General features: G+C 58.4%; 3 protein-coding genes across 12 annotated transcripts in view; 1 reads left to right on the top strand and 2 right to left on the bottom strand.

Annotated features, from left to right (window-relative positions):
* Nucleotides 1-1614: 1614 nt before the first annotated feature.
* Tepsin (TEPSIN adaptor related protein complex 4 accessory protein) lies at nucleotides 1615-8650 on the bottom strand. 3 transcript variants are annotated; one of them, XM_004860912.4, is made up of 13 exons: nucleotides 8491-8650; nucleotides 7306-7378; nucleotides 6786-6877; nucleotides 6569-6662; nucleotides 6359-6426; nucleotides 6082-6157; nucleotides 5841-5912; nucleotides 4975-5172; nucleotides 4506-4680; nucleotides 4232-4345; nucleotides 3972-4050; nucleotides 3582-3716; nucleotides 1615-2973 (listed from the first exon to the last, which is right to left on the bottom strand). In XM_004860912.4, the coding sequence occupies exons 1-13, from the start codon at nucleotides 8536-8538 to the stop codon at nucleotides 2452-2454; spliced, it is 1746 nt and encodes a 581-aa protein (XP_004860969.1). In that variant the 5' UTR covers nucleotides 8539-8650; the 3' UTR covers nucleotides 1615-2451. The 3 variants fall into 3 exon arrangements, with proteins under 3 accessions (XP_004860969.1, XP_021096764.1, XP_021096762.1); XM_021241105.2 differs by having other exon boundaries at nucleotides 3582-3638; XM_021241103.2 differs by lacking the exon at nucleotides 8491-8650 and adding an exon at nucleotides 7692-8484 and having other exon boundaries at nucleotides 7306-7496.
* Nucleotides 8651-8800: 150 nt separating this feature from the next.
* On the top strand, nucleotides 8801-11154 carry Ndufaf8 (NADH:ubiquinone oxidoreductase complex assembly factor 8). The gene is made up of 3 exons (XM_004860915.4): nucleotides 8801-8949; nucleotides 9082-9192; nucleotides 10877-11154. Exons 1-3 carry the CDS (start codon nucleotides 8866-8868, stop codon nucleotides 10904-10906), a joined length of 225 nt encoding a protein of 74 aa, XP_004860972.1. The 5' UTR covers nucleotides 8801-8865; the 3' UTR covers nucleotides 10907-11154.
* A 2894-nt stretch (nucleotides 11155-14048) lies between these two features.
* Slc38a10 (solute carrier family 38 member 10) overlaps nucleotides 14049-19332 on the bottom strand; it is a 41894-nt gene continuing 36610 nt past the window's right edge. For 5 of the 8 annotated variants that reach the window (XM_021240993.2, XM_087208314.1, XM_013078173.3 and 2 more), the window contains 4 exons: nucleotides 18948-19088; nucleotides 17945-17968; nucleotides 15917-16096; nucleotides 14049-15527 (listed from right to left, as the gene is read on the bottom strand). In XM_021240993.2, coding sequence (XP_021096652.2) covers nucleotides 14455-15527; nucleotides 15917-16096; nucleotides 17945-17968; nucleotides 18948-19088 — 1418 coding nt within the window. In that variant the 3' untranslated portion in view covers nucleotides 14049-14454. The remainder of the gene's footprint in view (nucleotides 15528-15916; nucleotides 16097-17944; nucleotides 17969-18947; nucleotides 19089-19332) is intronic. The other 3 variants (XM_004860916.3, XM_021240989.2, XM_004860918.3) reach the window with 3 other exon arrangements.

Genomic DNA, 19332 nt, shown 5'->3' with positions numbered 1-19332 from the left:
CCAGCCCTTAGCCCCTCCACCGACCTGTGCCCCAGCCTCAGCCAAGGCCACACAGCCGGAGTGACCCCCGCGTGACCCTGGGCTGGCTTTCCCCACTGACACTAAAATCCATCTGCATTCCCCGGAGAATGCAGGCTACAGGTCAAGCACATTTGGGGCCTCACTCACCCACTTAGGGGCTTCATGTGAGCACGGGACATTTCTCTGGATAAACGCCTACCAGTGGGATTGCTGGGGCCTGTGGTATTTATTTAACTTTATAAGAAACTGCCAAACTTTTCTGAAGAACGTGTATAACGCTACACTCCCATCAGCACTGTGTGAATCCCCAGTGGCTCCCCCTCCACTTACCTCTTGGAACCCTCAGGGTGTCCCCTCCTCTGAGATACTGGGGATTGAACCCGTGGCCTCTCCACTGACCCAAACCGCCAGCCCTTTTTAATTTTATTATTACTTTTTTTTTTTTAGACAAGATTTCACTATGTAGTTCAAGCTGGCCTCGACTTGTGGTAATCCTCTACCTCAGCCTCCTAAATGCTGGGATTACAGGCATGTGCTGCTATGCCTGCTTATTTTTTGAGCCAAGTTCTTGCTAAGTTGCCAAGTTGCCCAGGCTGGGCTCAAACTTGTGAGCCTCCTGCCTCAGCCTCCCAGAGTGCTAGGATTATAGGTGTGCACCACCATGCCTGACTGGTTTGTGCTTTCTAAAATCTAATGTATAAAGCCACGGCCAATCCCAATGACAGAAACTTTTCTTCCTTTTCTTCTCAAAGTTTGATAGTTTTCGGTGCTATGTTTAGGTCCGTGGCTCGCTTTAAATTTTGTATAAGGCATGAGGTGAAGTATGGGCCAAGATTCTTTTTTCCATACAGATGATTATTCCAGCTCACTCTTAAAAGGCTACCCCTTCTTCACTGAGTTACTTTTACATCTCTGTAGAAAATCAGTTGACTGTTTGTATGGTCTGTGTCTCCAGTCTGCTGCTCTGCTGACCTACAGTATGAGGAACTTTGCACCAATACCACAGTCTTGACTACTGCAGCCTTATAGAAAATCTTGAAATCTAGTATGTTCTTTTTCAAAATTATCCTGGCTATTTTGACTCCTTTAACTTTCCCTATAAATTTTAGTATCAGCTCCTCACTATATTAAAAATCCAGCTGAGGACTAGGGGTGTAGCTCAGTGGCACCACACCTGCCTCTCAAGCACAAGGTCGTGAGTTTGATCCCCATAACCAAAAAAAAAAAAAAAATCCAGCTGAGAGGGCTGGGGCTGGAACTCTTGCCTAACAATCACAGGGTGGAGGGGGGTCCAGCTGAGCCTTACCGGGGCTCACCTTAAACCTGATGTGGAATTTGGGAAACATCGAAGTCCATTACCAAGTGGCGCATCGCCAGTCTTGCATCCAGGACACCGGCTGAGTAACCACCACCAAGGTGCACGGTTTTCTCTGCCCCAGGGGTTAATGGTGAAGACAAGAACACTGGGGAGCTGCACCGAACATTTGAGGGATAGCACCTGTCACTGCTGTTCAGGCAGCCTTTAAGTGTTTCCCTTCATAATGGTATTTTCATTAAAATGCACCTATACAAAAGGAGAAAACACCAGCAATGTTCCAGGTCCGTGTAAACAGCACTGTTTATTCAGAGTGTGAATCCCAGAGCTCCTTCCAGGTCTTCCAGGGATGGGTTTCACACCCCCACTCCCCACCCTGACCTTGAAAGGGCCAAGGACACCAGGCAGCTGAGAACCGGCCCCAGCCCCAGGCACCAATCCCCTCAGCTGCCCACCCCACAAGGCCGCAGCTCCAGAGGCTGTGACCTTCCTGGGGAGGAGAGGTCTGAGGTCAAGATGAAAATAACTGAGCAGAGGCCTCCAGAGCCACACCAGCACCCCGGTCCGGAGGGCAAGGCGGGCGAGAGTTGCCCTGGGTACCCAGGCAGCACGTCTGAGCCCTGCCACCTTCCTGGCAGAACTCAAGTCCCCATAGCCAGCCTCTGGCAAAGCAGATGGTGGACAGGTGAGCTGGAGACAGGAGCAGGGTGAGCCGAGGGCTGGGCCTCAGGAATGCCAGCCCTGCAGATGCGCCATTGAAAGGTGGAAACCTCTGCAGTGGCCAAGTTGGCCCCAGCCACAGGGAGACCCCCAGAACGACCTGTGTGGGTCCTCATCAGGCAAGCTGGTTGGGGAGCAGTGCATCCGAGATGGCTCTGAGGGTCCAACTGCATCCTGTCCTGGCTGCTCCACAGCATCCTGAGGGACACTCGGCCCATCAGCAACCAGGCCAGCTGCTGGGAGGCCCACTCGGCACCATCTGGCTCAGGCTCCTGTACCCAGGCCACAGTGGGCGATGGGTAAGTGAAGGGGTGGGGTCGGTGGCTGCCAGCAGGAGGCCATGGGGTCCTGGGAGCCACCAGCTGAGGACAAGGAGACCAGCCAGGCCCACATGGTCACTTGTTTAAGAAGGCAAAGGCTGACAACTCTGGGCCTGCAGGCTGTGTGGCTGCCGCCCTCTGGGCCCATGTCCCAGGGCCGTGGGGGGCCGGGTTGGGCTCCTCTGCTGTAGCCTGAACCCCCACCAGGTGGGAGCAGGCGACCAGCTCCATGCCAGCAAACAAGGAGTCGTGGCTCCATGGGAAGTGGCCAGGGCCTCTCTCTGGGGTGTCCGTGTCCCCCAAGCCCTGCTCAGGCCATGCCCCCCGCTCTCTGGAAGCTGCTGGGAGGGTCTCAGCCTTGCTGGCATGTCCAGGGGTTGGGAGGGGGCTGGTGTCTGCAGCTGGGGAAGGGGCAGGGCTGCCTGACAAGACTGGGATGGAGCTCAGAGGCTGGAGGATGACCTGGCCCCCAGGGGGAGGCCTGGGGTCTGACAGCAAGTCTGACGGCCCCACAAGGGTGGATGTGGGGCCGGGCTCGGCACGGGGCCTTGGGGCTGGGAGCCGATGTCCACAGGAGGCTTCGAAGTGCCTCAGGATCTGGAAGGAAAGAGGAGGCGGTGAGGGCTTGTGTGCAGCTCCTGGGGTCACAGTCTGAGGGTGCCTTCTCCAAGTCCCTCCTCAGTCCACTGCCCAGAGGCAGGGCCAGTGTGGGGAGGCCGTGGTCACTTGCTGCTGGCCTTGTAATGTCAAAACATCGAGACACACAGCATGTGTCATTTCTGCACAGACACATGGCCCTGTTCGCCCGGGAGCAAGGGAGCTAGTTTTCAGCAGCCACAGAGAAAACGGGAAGAAAGCTGGGGGCGCTACCAGGCGGTGGAGAGGCCCCCAGGCACTCAGAGTGGCTCAGGAAGTAGACACAGACAAAAGCAAAGGCTTCTGCTCGCCTGGAGCTGGTCCAGGTGAAGGCAGCAGTGGGGTCCCTGGCGGAGGCTGTGAGCCCAGGCAAGGGAGAGGGAGGGGAGCAGGCAGCACTGGGTGGAGTGGGCTCTTGGGTTCCAGGAGCTGGACAACCCTCAGCTGGCACCGCCCACTGGGCAGGGCTGGGGAAGTCTAAACACAGGCTGCCCATGGCAGTGGGGACAGCTGAGGCTGCCCATGGCTCCCTAGGGCCCGGTGCACCTGTGGCTCCAACTGCTGCCCACCTTGGTGGCCTTGCTGGTCACAGGCCCGGGGCTACCCCTGCTGAGCTCCTGCAGCCGCTGCCGGGAGAGGAGGAGGATGTGCTCCTGGGGAAGGAGGTCGGCAGAACCGAGGGAGGAGATGGCGCCCAGGGCCCTCTGCAGGCACGGGAGGGACAGGTCAGCCGCCTACACCACTCCATGCCTTTGGGGCAGCGAGGCCTGCAGGGGCCCCTCTGCTGACCGCTCCTCCTCAGCTCCTGCGGACCTGGTACAGGGAGGGGCTCGGGCGGCTCCTCCAGACCTTCCTCACCCACTCCCTTCCTTGCTCCCAGCCCCACCCCGAGTTGGCAAGGGACAGCCACCCGCCACGTTGCCTGTGGGTGCCCTCCACTGGCGCCCGCCCGCCCTCACCATTTGCTCGTGTTCACTGGCTGTGCCCAGCTGGGAAAGGAGCAGCTCCAGCACAGCCTCGCAGTTGAGCAGCCCGCACCTGCCGAAGGAAGGAATTGGGGGGCGGTCATGGTGTCCCCTCTCCCCACAGGGCGGGTAGGACCAGTGGCCACTCACTCTTTTTTTGCGGGGGGGGGGGTGCTGGGGATTGAACTCGGGGTCTTGAGCTTACCAGGAAGGCGCCTGAATCACTGAGCTAAATCCCCAGCTCCGCCACTCACTCCTTTATGAAGTGCTGAGCCTCCTCACGGCTCAGGAAGGCACGGGGCCCCTGCGTCACAGTCCTCACCAGGCTCAGCTCCTGCTGGCAGTCACTCAGGGACATGGCTTCGGCCCTGACGAGGGTACAGCTGGGTCAGGGCAGCTCTGTCCTTGGTGGAGGGCTAGGGCCGGGCCTCCTCCCTCCCTGCGCTGGGTGGGCCTAGGGGCAGAAGCCAGCTGGAAGGCCCTCCTAGGGGGCAGGCCACATGGCCTGACACTGGCAGCTCCACTCACCTTTCTGCCAGGTCACCCGGCTCCTGGCTGGCCCCTGAGTAGCTGTCACTGCCTGACCGACTGCCCGAGTCTGAGGCCCGGCTCGGATCACTGTTCCGGGACGAGCTGTGGGAGCCAGGGCTGCTGTCCAGCTCATCCCAGCCCCCTCCAGCCTGCCCTGGCTGGTGTCTCACAGCTGGAAGAGACAGGGATGGCAGCTGAAATGCTCAGCAGCTTCCGATCAGCCCCACACCTGCCTCCCCAGGCCCTCTGTGACCTGAGCTGAGGACGGGGCAGCTGCCTGGGTAGCAGCTCCAGAAAACTTCAGGCAGGTGAACCCCACCCAACAGGCATTCCACTTCCCTGCTCTACCCCTCATCTCCACCTGCCTGAGCTGTTGGCGCCTTCTCCCCTGTGGTCATTTGCCTACAAGCCCTTAAAGCCCAGGGTCCCAGCAAGTGACAGGAGAGTGACCCAGAGCCCCCAATACCTCGAGCACCTGGGATGGCCCCAGGGAGCAGGTTCCCAGGGGCAGGGTGGCTGCCCAAAGGTGTCATCGAAGGCTGGTAGGTGTCACCCTGTGGCAGAGGCCTCTGGTTCCGGGAATTCTCAGCCCCGGGGTGCACGGCATTAACCACTGCCTCTGCAGCCCTCTGGATGGTGGATAGGAAGGCTCCACCTGAGGAGCCTGTGCCCAGGAGAAGGGGCATGGTGTTGACACTCGCACCTGCCCCGATGCTCAGGGCTGGGGACAGGGATGCACGCTGCACGTACAGAGCAGAGGCCTACTGGCAGGGGGTATCCCAAGTGGCTGTCCTTCCTTAAGGGGTACTAGTCCCAGCACTGGGAAGGGGCTGCCCTTGCCAGTGTGAGCTCCCTACAGAAGGTCCCTCCAGACTAAAGTGAGAGCCGGGGCCCCAGAGCCAGGACAAAGTTGATCTGTGACAGGGTCTAACAGCAAACAGCTGGCCACAGCCTGAGGTCCAGTCCCAGGGGACTCTGAAGTGGCTCTGTCCCTGTTATAGGCCACTTTGCACACCTCCAACAGGAAGGCTTCACTTGTCCTAAGGACACAGATACCGGAATGTGCCACCCCTGATTACAGCTCCAACATGGGACCTTGAGTTCCTGTTCTGGCTGGGACCACCACCTTTGGCCCCTCAAAGTAGGATTGAGCCCCCACTCTGGCCGACCCTGACTTCCACCAAGCAGACCTGGCCACCCCTGTGCTGCCCTCCTCTTAGAAGGGCAGAGGAGTTGGTGGTGGGGAGTATACCACTGTGAGCAGTGAGGCCTGCTCTGACTGCCCTGGTCTCCCTGCACCCCCAGATGCTGGGTCCACAGGATCCCCCTTACCTGCATGGCCCCGCTCCTGGCTGTAACCGAAACCCTGGAGTACGCTGAGAGGCCTGGACTGGGAGCCCATGCCTAGGAGGACCTGGGCTTCAGCAGAGTCCACTCACCCTGGCCACACCCACACAAGCATCTGACCCTGCCCACACAAACCCACCCACCCAACGGCCCGTACGTGCACTAAGCCCAGGACTGGAGGGCAGGGAGAAATGAGATGGCACTGAGCAGTACCAGAACTTCCTACCTGTGAGAGGCAGGGTCCTGGCAGGCCGGGAGGGAGGCAGTGGTGCAGCGTCAGAGAACAAGGTACTGCCCAGGTCCTGAGGGAAGAGGCAGGGCTCACTGAGCTACAGGCTGCTTTCTTGGCTCCTGCCCTGTCACTTAGCTCCATCCCAAATGTGCCGGGAGCCTCCCAGCCAGACACAGGAGCTGTGGGCCAGCAGCAGTGGGAGAACGGCAGATATTCTGCCGACACCTCAGCAAGCCTGGGGACCCTGGGAGGGACTGGGGCTGGGGCTCACCTGGGCAGCTGCTCGCACCTTCTGGTACAAGCTGTTCCCGTGCAGAGGGTCTGGGGGTCCTACAAAAACTGCAGGGCAGGGAAGGCAGAAGGAGGCAGGCTGAGCTGGCCACCCCAGAGAGCACCCCTTTACCTTTCTTTGCAGGTCCAGACCAACCAATATCCTCCTCCCTACCATCCAAGGCCCTTGGCTTCCCCTTGGTGCTGCTACCTGTGGCTTCCTGGATGAGAGCAGAGTTTCGTCTGAGGATGAGCAGGAAGGAGGAGGAGCCATGGCTGCACAGGTAGAGCAAAATCTTCAGCACCTGGGGAATCACCGGGTATGTGGGGCTGGTAGGACCCTACACAGGATGCTCAGGCCAGGGCCCGGCCACCCACCACTGGGCCATGTACCCCCCACCCCAACCAGCAGCCAGGCTAGGACTCACCTTGAGCTTCACATGGCCAGAGCTGCTGTCCAGGCGGTTCAGGAGGTATTCCAGTAAGCACTGGCTGCTGCCCACCGACTCATGGGAGATTTCTGGGATGCACTCGGGTTAGGAAAGGAGCAAGCTGATGCAGGCCACAGCAGGGTGTGCTGGTGAGGAGAGAGCCCGCTCTCCTGTGTTATCCACCTCCTTAGCTCACACTCCTTGCAGATACCTACCACAGGCCAGGTTTCAGGAGCACTGGAGCTTCTAGGGTCTCCTGGGCCCCAGGTCTTTTCATTTACTTTCCTCAAAGCACGAGAAGTCCCAATTTGCCCACTGTCCTCAGACCAGAGGGGCAGCTGGGCTGCATCCAAGGGGCCTAATGGTATCCCAGCTTCCAGACCCCAGCCACCCCAGGTTACTGTGATAAAGGGATCATGTGTGCCCACAGCAGGGCAGAACCTCCAGTAATCCCGGGTGCTGCACCAGGGCCCCTGCCATCCACTCTGTCCACACGGGGGATGTCAAGGAAGGATACTAGCAATCTCTTCAAACAGGTACCCTGGACATGGGACATCATCGTCTGAGGTTCCCTTCAGGAGAATTGGGAGCTGAAAGGGAAAAAGAGCCCTAAGCATTCACCTTCTATAAGAAGGTGAGATTGCAGCCACCAAAGGTCGTAGGAGAAGGCCTTGCTCTCACTGATGACATGCCGGCCTGGGGTAGGACCTGAAAGGGACAAGAATCGTTCTAATGGCCATAGGAGACCTGAAGGAGGGTCTCCTCTGCATGGTCAGGGATATGTGGCCCCAGGGGAGAGGAACATCAATGCTGGTCCTCTATCCAGACAAGATGAGGCACAGCCCCATCCTTCTACATTTATCAGTAAGACTATTTGAAGGTACTTTTAATATACATACTTACTGACTAGCAGAAGAAAAAGTTCAGGGCTGTGACACCAGCTCTCCTGAACACTGATGGGCAGAATCAGAACTCAGCTCAATTAACTCCAAAGCTCCTTAAGAACAATCAAGCTGTGGGCTTTTGTTCACACATCAGTACAGACTGTTTGCTTATGTTACCTGCTTGTCAGGAAAAGATAACATTTATGGGGTTGAAAAATGGAAACGCCTATTCAATACCTGGACTGTGGAGGGGTTCAAGGCTATTTACAATGACAAGTATGGGGACCACGTCAGGTCCTAAAGCAGAGAATACAGTCTGAACGCCAGGCACCTACAGTCATGAACACAGGTAAAACGTGCACCACGTGGGTATTCCGGGAGGCTGTGGGCACACGCCACTCCGACACACCGCCTATCTGCCCACCACACCATGAAGGGGGCCTGAAGGGAGGGCATAAGGACTCCGCCAGAGCCCTGCCTAGGACTGCAGACCTGCTGTACCACCTGCCTGGGACCGTCCAGGGCCTGAGACTTCAGCCTCAGAAGTCAGAGAGCTGTCAAAGGACTTTACGATTTGTTGTGACCAGCAGCTGGCAAAAGGCCCTGACCCCTCTCTTGGAGATCTACTAAGACGGGCCTGCCGCGGCCTCTGTTCCAAGGTGTCTTCGTCTCCTACACGAGGTGTCCCTGTGCCCTGTACCGCGTTCTCCCGCGGTCGGAGTGGGCTCGCCTTTCTCTGGCGCTGCTGAACCGTCCCCGCCGCTCCAGTGAGGTACCGGGACGCCCGGAAGTCGGCGAACCGGGCTGGCCTCACTCACCCGGTTCAGGAAGCTCAGGCGGTCCCGCAGCGGCGGCGGGGCCGCCATGGTCCAGATGACCTCCCGGCCTGCCCCGCTTCCGCCAGGCGCGTACTCTCCAATCACCACGCGACTCTGGCTCCAACAGCCAATCGCTAGTGGCAGGCGGGCCCTGAGGTCGGCTTCGTGAACAATTTGCACTTGAACCAATCCGACGTCCGAAGGTAGAGACAGACAAGGATAAAAACCAATTGTAGGGATTGAGGCCAGGAAATGCTAGTCAACGAGGAAGAATAGGAAGGATGATGGGCGGAAGCGCAGACTGGCCAAGCAATGAACGCCGGAAGAGGGGGCCCCTAAAATGGCGGCCTCCACGCGTGCCAGGAGGATCCTCTCATGTCAGCGAACGGAGCGGTGTGGCGGCGCGTGCGGAGCCGCTTCCGCGCTTTCCCGGAGCGCCTGGCGGCCTGCGAGGCCGAGGTAAGGAGCCGAGAGCGGGGCCATGTCTGCAGGGTAGGAAAGACTGGTGGGGCCTGTGGCCAGGCGAGAGGTGGCAGGAGAGCAGGCGAAGGCCACCGTCAGGCTCCCGTGACCGCGCCCGTCCCCTCGCAGGCTGGGGCGTACGGCAGGTGCGTGCAGGCTTCCACCGCCCCGGGCGGCCGCCTGAGCAAGGACCTTTGTGCACGGGAGTTCGAGGCCCTGCGGAGCTGCTTCGTCGCTGCGGTAGGTGGGGGCTGCCCCCTCCCCTGCCCTTCCCGAGAGTCGTCCCTCTCCTGCCTTTCCTTTCCCCCGGCTCAGGTTGTAAGGGCTGCCCTGACCCGGCAGACAGGCTAGTCTCTGCGTTTGTAAATCGAGGATCCCGCCAACCTCAAGAAGGCCCAGCAGTGATGCAGCGGGAAGCGCTCCTGAACTTTGGTACTGTCGCCAAGGGCGGGACCCAGACTCTGGACTCAGCAAGGCCCACCGCGGCCCGTTTCTACCCTGCGTAACTGCCTAATGGGGGCCCCGCACCTGCTGTAGCTCCTGACCTGCCGGACACGCCCTTTCATAGAGGAGGAAAGGGAATTCGTAGATTCTACAAAGAATCTACAAAGAAACGTAGCAGGTTCTCATGGAAGCACCTTGGTCCCTGATTCGTTCTACCTCTGACCCATCCACCATCCAGTCCTTTGTGTTTCTTAGTCATGGTATTGTCAAGGTCTTTGTCTGACGGGTTGCACCACCGATGAAAACGGCATACTGCTTGTGCAAATGGCCACATACTGTGAAGGAGGAAGACTTGCGTAAAGGCCCTCGAGAAAGTAGGGTTCTTGCAGGCTGGGGAGATGGCCATTATGAATGTTCCAGAACAGGACCAGCAAGGTGTCCCTGCCTATGGGGCTTTAACCACAAGGGTCTCGGGCTGTCATTCTGAAGCTGGTTCCCAGTGTCAGCATCACTGGGCCCCACCTGGAGCACCCTGATTCTGTGGGGTGCGTTTCCAGGGAGCTGCTAATGAGAGCTGGACTGGGGAAGGGTAGTTGGACAAGAAGTAACAGAAGACTGTGACTGAAGCAGTTTCTTGGTGCTCTGGGATTGTCCTAAGCAGAATGGCAGAGTATGTGGTACGTGTATTTCTTTCAGTCTTGTACTCATTTTCTGGAAGGCTGGGAGAACTCATGCCTGCCTTGTGGTTGTTGTGGCCCATCCTCCCACCCAGAGGTGGGTCCCTCATCAGAAGCAGCACTATTTTGGTCCTTCTGACTCGGTTTCTGACTTTCAGGAGCTTCCCAACTTGCCAGCTCTCTGTGAGGGGAAAGGTGGACAGGTCTTCACTCTGAGCAGCTCTCAGGAGATCAGTGATACGATACACCTGGGTTCTCTTTACCACACACCCTTTCTGTGGCCAGGCACGAGTTAACTATTAGGTATCTGGCCATCCGTGACCCCAACCCCCTTACACTCTTTTGCCTGGATCAAAGACCTTCAGGAGCCACTACCCAGGGGTCAGGGGGACCAGTCTCCATCATTAGATGGACTGAGCTCAGCTGGGACCCCCAAGACACCCTCTCGATGAGGAGCCTCTCCTCCCCGTGACTCAGGGTGCTCCTGGGGTGCTACCTGAGGAGGTGGTCCGGGCTCTGTGCTTCATCCCATGAGCCCTGTCTGCTGGGCAGACACCTCCAGTCTCCTCTGAGAGAAGAGGCTCCATTGCCCTTGGCAACAGCATGGGACCCAGTGGGTCTCAGAGACACCCAGCCTTGGGGCCTCCTGAGCTCCAGGCAGCCTGGTCCCCTGCCACACACCAGCACTCAAGTTGTGTGTAAGGTGTTTGGTAGAACATGGTATTTAGTGTGGTAGATTTCTTGTTTTTGAGCAATACCTAACTTAGAAATAAGCAATTCAGACAGAATGCTTTGTTTTTCAGGCCAAGAAGAGCCTGAAGGGAGGCTCCTAGGGAGGACCCTGGGCTCTGGCCCCTGCATCTACCACTGCCGTGGGCACAGACCCCACATGTGGATGGTGCCCAGGACCGCTCTCCGGGCAGAAGGAAGTGGGAGCAGCCAAGTTCTCGGTGTCCCAGTGTGTTTTCCTCGTCAGGCTGGACCTTGGGCAAGACAGGAATTTGTTTTCAGCTCTGCGTGCAGAAGGATCTGAGTTAGATTCAGATGTAACCAAATCAGCAATAAAGACTATTACATCTTGCATGGTTTTGTGTTTATCGTACACTGGCTGTGTTGTGGGGACCTGGTCTCTCCCAGGAACAAGGGGTCCTAGCCACCCCCACCCCCAAAAAAGCTGGTGAGTCTGGGCTGTGAACTCTGCCACAACATCCCTACTTAAAGACATTCTCACCAAAAATATTTAATCTGCGGCCAGGGACTTAGCTCAGTGGTTCCGCCGCCTGGCGCAAGGTCCCAACTTCCATCCTTGGTACCAAAAAAAAAAAATTTAACCTAAATCTTGTGAAGCCATTAGACCAAAAGGCCCATGACCAGGACACACCAAAGAGAAAAGCCCAGCAATACTGAGGGGAAACCCCATACCACAGGGACCCTCTGCAGAGGACTGTCCTTCCCAACCCACCTGAGCCTCTTGACGGCACCTGCCACCTTGCTGGCTGGGGCTTCTTCCCGAAGACTTAAATTATTTTTTAAAAATATTTTTGAGACAAGGTCTCGCTGTAGAGTTGAGGCTGGCCTTGAGCTCACTCTGTACCCCAGGCTGGCCTCACACTTATGATCCTCCTGCCTCAGCCTCCCTAGTGCTGGGATCACAGGTGTGTGCCGCTATGCCCAGCTTCCCTGAAGATGCCCAATCTGGTCCCGTGGGACTCCCTGTGGGAGCCCTCCAGACTGGGCAGGTGCTGCCTCCTGCTGTCCCCTGATACCCGCCTCTGTGGTGACAGATGGGGCCACCACTTCTCATGGCCCACGTGGCCCAGGCCGCCAAACTCAGCTCTCAGGCTTCCTGGACCCCACTCTGCATGGCCCCATCACCCCAAATTTCTCTCAAACCTCCCTCAGCCTTGGCTCCTGCCCACCTGTCTCAGGCCTCCCCCAGACTCACTGGGTGCCCAGGTCTGGGGTTCTGCTGAGGACTCGGCTGTCAGTGTGTAGCAGGGATGGCTTTTGTTCCATAGCCATGTCTCTGTGCTCAGCTCTGCTTCGGTCCTTTGCGCCTCGGAGACATCGGGGAGCTGGGAAGTTAGGGATGGAGCGTGGCTGGCGCTGTTGTCCGGCAGGGCCTGGGGCCATCTCCTCACTTGGCAGAAAGTAAGGGTGCGTACAACCTTGACACCCAGCACCGCGGGGGCCTCACGGGGCCTACACACCCTGCAAAACAGGCCCACTTCCCCATTCTCTCCCACAGCGGCCTGGCCCGGCCCCTGAATCTTGCAGGGGCCACATTCGACCGTAGCTGCTATAAATGTCAGCTCCTGTTAAGACCTCATGGCTAGCCGGGGATTTAGCTCAGTGGTTTCACTGCCTGCTGCACAAGCACAAGGACCGGAGTTCAATCCCCAGTACCAAAAAAAAAAAAAAAAAAAAAAAGACCTCATGGCTGAAGGCCAAGCCCACCAGCCACCTCATGGCTCTCGTCAGGCACACTCCACCCCTGTGGAGCATGTGCTGCTGACTGGCCGAACTGCGGCTGCTCTAGAAAGGGGCCCCGGAGGCAGGAACCATACCCCAGGGGTCTCTGGGGTGGGCCGGACCCTGTGTCTGACCTGGATGGTGGTGCGGCCGGGGTGCTGCCCAGGAAGCAGAGGCCCCAGATTTCTAGGGGAGACCTCTCTCCTCCCCATGGGGCTGCTGCCCAGGAGGGCCAGGAAAAGGAGTCCTGAGGGCGGCCAGGGCAGGGTGCAGAGGCAGGGCCACTCATGTGTGCCTGCTGCCTACTCCCAGGTCATAGGTTACCTGGCAGAACAGAAACTGAAACCAGCTCCGGGATTCAGGAGCATCAAGCAGAGACCCCACTCCTGGCAATGTAACAGGTGAGTTCTGAGCAGAGCGCTGTCCAGAGGTATTACCACCAAGTGATGGTTTCTTTTGTCAAAAAGAAAGGATGCAGCCAGGTGTGGTGCACACCTATAATCTCAGCACTCTGGAGGCTGACGAAGGAGGATCACAAGTTTCAGCCTAGCCTGGGCAACTTAGTGAGAGTCTCAAAATAATTTTTTTTTGTACTGGGGATTGAACTCGGGTCCTTGCGCTTACGAGACAGGCGGCAGAACCACTGAGCTAAATCCCCAGCCCTCAAAATAATTTTTTTAAAAAGGCCGAGGACATAGCTTAGTACAAAGGCCCTGGGTTCGATCCTCAATATTGAAAAAAAAAAAAAAAAAAGGGCTGGGGATATAGCTCAGCAGCGCAGCACCTGCCTGGCAAGCAGGAGGTCCTGAGTTCGATTTTGAGTACCAAAAAAGAGACCTGAGACCCAGGCCCCTTTGCTGGGTGTATCCCTCCTGTGAGCAGAGCCCTGGCCCATGCAGCAGGAATCAGGACTCCGCTCACGGAAGTTCCCGCTCCTTTCAGTCGCTGTCTACTCTTCAGGACATGGAATGACAGGTTTGAGGAAACTCTAAGAAAACCCAAAAAGATTTTGTCAGGTCCAGGGAGAGTACACCAGGGCATGGGCCAGGGCTCCCTGAAGCGTTCACAAATGTGTCCTCCCATGGCCTTTGTGCCAGGACTGGGCACAAGCCGGGCTCTCATGCGCTTGCCCTGTATTTCTCAAGCCCTCTGGGCCGGGCCTCTCAAAAGCAGAACTCCAGCCATGGCTGCTCTGGGCAGCACGGGAAGGGGAGGCTGGCCCAAGAGGTGGCCCTGCCTCTGCTAGGAGCCCATGCGGATGCGGGACAGGCAGCGCCTGAGTAGGAGTTGCCGCCACTCCACCAGTTGCGACGTGCATGACGCCTGCCCGGCCACAGGTCAGGCCAGCCCCAGGCACCGGTGGCCTGGAGGTCCCCCGGGCACGCCCACCTGGCCTGCAAGCCCAGCGGCATCTGGTTTGGGGCGCTGTTCCCCCTGTGTCTCTCAGTGCTGCTGTCTAGAATCCCAAACTCGTTTTCCTTTAGGAATTGACTCATCACCAACTTGACTGGTCAGTCAGGTTTTTATTTATTTTTTACCTCAGTAATTTGATTTCAAAGAGCAGACCCCGGGGTGTGCAGGGCACTGATGCGGGTACCAAGGCCCTGAGGAGGGGCACAGTGCCGTGGGACACTGGCAGCCGGGACTGTCCTGGTGAGTGGAGGTTCTCAGAGCCCAGTGGTGGCCCAGCCCTGGCGATGTCAAAGGTGCCGCTGGCAGGACACAGCTCTCCTCAGCTACGAGTTGGGCCTCAGTGCCACCTCACTCAGAGCCACTTGTGGGACACACGAGCGCAGCAGGTGCAGAGACGAGTACTTGGTGAGGGTCTCAGACACAGCCCTGGGGCTCAGCAAGCTTGAGGTCCAGGTTCAGCCAGGCCGGGGCCGGGAGGCCAACTGCTCAGGGGTGCTCAGGCCTCCTCAGGAGGCCCGGGCAGCTGCTTGATCTGCCGGCTGTGAACCACCTGCAGCGCGTTTCCAGCGGCCTGGCGGAGCTGGGTGTCCAGGGCGCTGCGAAGGTCATTGGCCGGGATGTCCAGGAGGGGGTTAAAGCTGATGATGACCCCATCCTTTGGGGACGGGTCCCCCTCTCCATGAAGGGCGAGATCCCGCCGCCGCCTCCGAAGGTCGGAGCCAGCTTGCAGTTTCAGGTCTCGGTTGGGCTTGGCCTTGTCCGGCCTCTGAGCCTCGGGGACAGTGAGTCTGGGCCCGGGCTCAGGGCCTGACCTCTGCCTGGGCTCCTGGCTGGCAGCATCCTGCCCAGCTCCTGGCTGCCGGGTAGGGGTGGGTGCGTGGTTTCCTCCAGGTGACTCCTGCCCTGCTTCCAGGTGACCACCCTGGCCCCCATCAGAGACGGCCCGGGGCTCAGGCTGATCCAGTCCAGCCTGGGGCTGAGGGGCCATGACTGCTGGCCGGCCCGACGGGCCCACAGCAGGTCCTGGGTCTGCCTGCCTGGCTTTCACAAGGGCGTCCCCAGGCTCCGCGCCTGCCCCTGCCATGGGCCTGGCAGCCTCATTCTGAGCGTTGGCTCCAAGGGCCACTACTTTCTTTCCAGTTTGCTTCCTTTCCTGGGAAGCTCTGCCAAAAACATCCTGGCTCTCTCTGGGGACCTCCTCAGCAAGCCGCTTCTCGGGGCTCCCAGGGGCCCCTGTGGGGTCAGACTTGGGCACGGGCTTCACAGCCTTGGGTGCCTCAGGCACAGCGCCCTTCTGGTCTTTGCTCAGGTTGGCCTGGGCTGCCTGGGGCTCTGTGTCAGAGACACCACCAGGAGGACCAGCTGGGTCTCTTTCCACAGCCTGCCTGGGCTTCTCCGGGGAGTGCTGGCCCAGCTCTTGGGGTGGGGCAGGCCGGTCCCCAGGAGCTCCGGGCACAGGCCCCACAGGCTTCGGAGGGCCATTCTCCACCATCTCCCCAGCATGCCTGTCTCGAGCTTCCTGCTCCTGACCTCTGGGCACAGCCACCCCGGGCTCTGGCTGCATGTCTCCTGTAAGCGAAGTTGGTACTCAGCTTAGCCACAGGAATGGGCATAAGCTGCTAATGCAGGGACTGAACAAACAAATGTGCAAGCAGTTTAGAATTAAGAATCGGGCCAGGGATTTAGCTCAGTGGTTTTGCTGCCTGCTGCGCAAGCACAAGGACCCAAGTTTGATCCCAGGTACCAAAAAAAAAAAAAAAAAAATAGAATTAAGAATCAAAACCTGAACTCACCCTGTAGGACTTGAGCCCACCAAGCCTCAGATCCAGCCCGCAGGGACACCCGGAGACACCCTCACGTCACCGGACCCAGCTCCGTCACCTCCCTAGGCAGGGCCCACCGCCAGCTCTGCCCTGCCCTGCCCAGCTCTGCCCAGCTCTGCCCACGGCCCCACCTACCCTGCCTGGACTTGTCCTCCTCGTCCTCCTGCCGCTGCTGGTGGATCTCCTTGTGCTGCTCCTCAATCACAGCCAGCAGCTTCTCCTGCTGGTCCAGCAGCCGCTTCTGCTGCACCTGCTGCTCTTTGATCACCTGCAGCAGGACGGCGTGGTCCAGCATCTCAGCCCGGCCAGCTTCTGCTAGGGACACACAGAGTCAGGGCGCTCGGCTGCCTGCACAGAGCAGCAGTGAGGACACAGCCCATGCCGGCAATGCTGTCTTCAGTTGTAACCACACAGGGAGGCGGTCAGTAGAGTCCCCAGCTGGGGCCGGTCTCCCACCCCCCTACCCTCTCGGGTGGCTGCCCTGCCTGCTTCCGCTCTCCCACTGTGCTGCTGTGCTGCTGTGCTTCAGGCTGGCGGCCCAGCTCCCTGCCTTGTGCTGACTGAACACACACGTCCAGAGAAAGCAGTAGAGGGAACATGCTAGCACACTGGTCACAGCTATCTGGGCTGGGTAATTTCCCCCATCTCATAAGTTCAGTTGTTCTACAACAAACATTAAGAAAATAAAACTAGAAGCTATTATTTGGGAAAAGAATATTCATGCTTTACGAAAGTTTGCTCTGGGCCGGCTGTGGTGGTGAACACCTATAGTACCAATTTACTCAGGAGGCCGAGGCAGGAAGAGAGGGAGTGTAGGGCCAGCTGGGCAACAAAGATAGGAAAGGAAAAAAGGTAAACAGAGAAGGGCAGGGGAGGGGAGGAGGGGAAATTTCCTCTAACTCGAGAATTTAAGAAACAAAAATGATGCTCCTTTTCCCTTTTCCCTCACAGTACTGGGGCTGGCCCAAGGCCTAGAGCACAAAGGCTGGGACACCAGGGAGGCTCACAGCTGTCAGCACACAAGTGCTGACGGGTGGATCCTGACCACCCACCAGGTACCGGCAAGCCCGGTGGGAGGGGAGACACACACCGGGCACCACAGACCAGTGTGGGGAAGAGGGAGCCCTTCCACGCTGCTCACACCTGCTGTGTCTTCCTCAGACAGAGCACAGGGCGGGAGTGGCCTGGAGTCTCAGCCCAGGTGCAGAGGATACAAGCTTTTACTACCGTCTCAGCCGCAGCCACAGCGTACGCATTCTCATGGCCCTGTTATAAACTGGGAGTCTGAAGGATGACGGCTAGGGCTGCCAGGTGTGTGGGTTCAAGTCGGAGGAAGAAGAGTGTCTGCAAGTAGTCAAAGTGAGGGTCCCAGCAAGGGCGCCGTGTGCCAGGGACAGGCCACGGGTGGCCAGAGTGCCCCAGGTTGGCATCTGCCCATGCCGGAGGCAGTGGACCAAGGAGAGGGCGCTGCAGCTGGCTGTCTGGAGGAAGGGCAGCTGCTCCCTGCTGATGCCCAAGGTTATCCAGACCCCTGCTGGGGAAAGGCTGCTTGGTTGGGACAATTCCACGTACTCCCCTGGGGACAGGAGCTTGGGGTGCTGACCCCACAGGCGCACACCAGCTGCCTCAGCCATGGCCCCTTCACCCCACTGTCCTTGAGCTGTGACCATGAAATCATCCATGGTACAGAGATGGCCCCCTCCCAGCCTCCAGGGTGCAGATCCGAGAGCAGACCCCTGCCCCACCGGCTCCTCCTCAGGGGACTAGCTAGACCTGGACAGTATCAGGAAGGGCGAGCAGGAGAGGCACCATGTCCAGCTGGAAGCCACACGGGACAGATGAGAAAGTGTGGGGTGACAGTCTGCCGGGCCACTGGCAGGCACACAGATGGGATGGACGAGCACAGGCCATGCACACACAGTGGGTGCACGCAGGCCCACCCTGCCTCTGACTCAGTGGTACTGAAAGCATCCCTGCTGACAGACACTGCCGCTGTCCTCTGAGGACAACACAGCTTTGGGGCCGAGAGGAACAGGCATCTGCAAAGGGAGGAGCCCCAACTGGCTACAGGGTCCCTGAGGTGGGCGTGCGGGCCAGGGGCTGGGGCGACCGCAGACCTCCAGAAGCGACTTCTCATCTCAGCACACTCCCTTCGAGCCATACCTGCTACTATCTTTTTAATTTCAGCTGCTCATCCCGTTGAGAGGCATACGGAAGAAAGGCAGAATAGGAAACCGTGAAAAGTCTCTTTTTCAGAAAGAAAAAAAATCAAACAGGTTTAGGTAACAGAATACAGGAATTAGAACCAATTAATAGACTACAACCAGAGACAACCAGATACACTAAGTGAAAGAGTTTTCCAGGAAACTTGTGAGCTCCAGAACCCTAACAGGTCCCTTAGGTTTGCCTTCCAGGGCTCTTGGGGGCAGGGGCTCGGGCTCCAGGCGCCATGCCTGGGGACAGGGTCCCGAGGCCATGGGCTCCCTGGGGGCAGGCCTGAGGAACAAAGGCGGCATCTCAAGGCCGTGGCAGGCCTCGGGCAGGAAAGTGCAGTGCAAGGAGTGGCATAAAAAGCCCAAACAGGCACAGGGGTCTGGCTTTGGGACATGGAGCAGCACGCGCTTCCGGCGGACAGGGGCCAGTGTGACTGCAGAGGGACAGCCGAGCTCCAGGGCTGGGGGCTCTGGCAGGGACCACTGCAGCCACATCCCCTAGACAGGCGCCAGGCAAGGCAAGGCCCAGCCTGGAAATAAAGTCTTCATATGTGGGTGTACTGATGTCCCACACCTGGCTGGCTTTAAACACCCTGAGTGTTGGCAGTATTAACATATCCACTTTCAGATGAAATAAAAATGCTAATTAAAAGCCATATGACAGAGCAACAGATTTTTTTTTAAAGGGAGATAAAAAATGTTCTTAAGGAGGTACCAGGGAGGAAGTCACTGGTGGGAGGCAGAAGGGGGTCTCTGAAGACGCCTATGTGCTGCCGAAGCGAGCACTTTTTTTTTGGTACTGGGGACTGAACTTGGCTCCTTAGGGTTGCAAGGCAGGCGGCGGAACCACTGAGCTAGACCCCCGGCCCGGGTCTCTCAAGATGTTTTGAGTAGGACAGGAGCAGACGTTGGGAGCGGGCCCTCCCTCCCCACCTCTCCCTGGCCAGGCTCACCCTCCAGCTTGCTGCCCGTCTGGTCTCCGCCCGGCCGCTCCGCTGCCTGCTCCGTGTCCCGTTGCTCCCGCTGCCCCGGCTGCTCCGGCTGCAGCCCAGCCCCAGCGGCTGGCCTCTGCCCCGGGAGGGGCAGCTTCCCACCTGCACACGGGGCACGGGAGGGGCGGGGGACAGAGGCGGCAGATGTTTCCTAAAATGACTCTCCGTTGCCGCCCCCCTCCCCCATCAGCAGTTTATACTCAACCTGATGATTACTGGGGAAGTAATAAAAAAATATTTAACAATCTCATAGGCTTGTGGCAGGGAGCCAATGCTAACTACCTTTGCCAATTAAAATGCAAGCCCCGTCCTAACCAGCTCTTAGACGGGCACTTAACAGTGTGCT

This window comes from Heterocephalus glaber, unplaced genomic scaffold, assembly GCF_053883595.1.
Source record: "Heterocephalus glaber isolate CG9 unplaced genomic scaffold, H.glaber_assembly_v1.0 deba00000937, whole genome shotgun sequence".
Taxonomy (NCBI): Eukaryota; Metazoa; Chordata; class Mammalia; order Rodentia; family Bathyergidae; genus Heterocephalus; species Heterocephalus glaber.
Note: the sequence above shows the minus strand (reverse complement) of the source record. Positions and strands in the feature narration are given on the sequence as shown.

Coding starts and splice junctions, on each gene's coding strand:
- Ndufaf8 (XM_004860915.4), top strand. CDS start 8,866: ATGTCAGCGAACGGAGCGGTGTGGCGGCGCGTGCGGAGCCGCTTCCGC. Junction 8,950..9,081: donor TGGCGGCCTGCGAGGCCGAG/GTAAGGAGCCGA, acceptor GTCCCCTCGCAG/GCTGGGGCGTACGGCAGGTG. Junction 9,193..10,876: donor GGAGCTGCTTCGTCGCTGCG/GTAGGTGGGGGC, acceptor TTTGTTTTTCAG/GCCAAGAAGAGCCTGAAGGG.
- Tepsin (XM_004860912.4), bottom strand. CDS start 8,538: ATGGCGGCCCCGCCGCCGCTGCGGGACCGCCTGAGCTTCCTGAACCGG. Junction 7,379..8,490: donor GCCTGAGCTTCCTGAACCGG/GTGAGTGAGGCC, acceptor TTTCCCTTTCAG/CTCCCAATTCTCCTGAAGGG. Junction 6,427..6,568: donor TCTCATCCAGGAAGCCACAG/GTAGCAGCACCA, acceptor CCTGCCCTGCAG/TTTTTGTAGGACCCCCAGAC.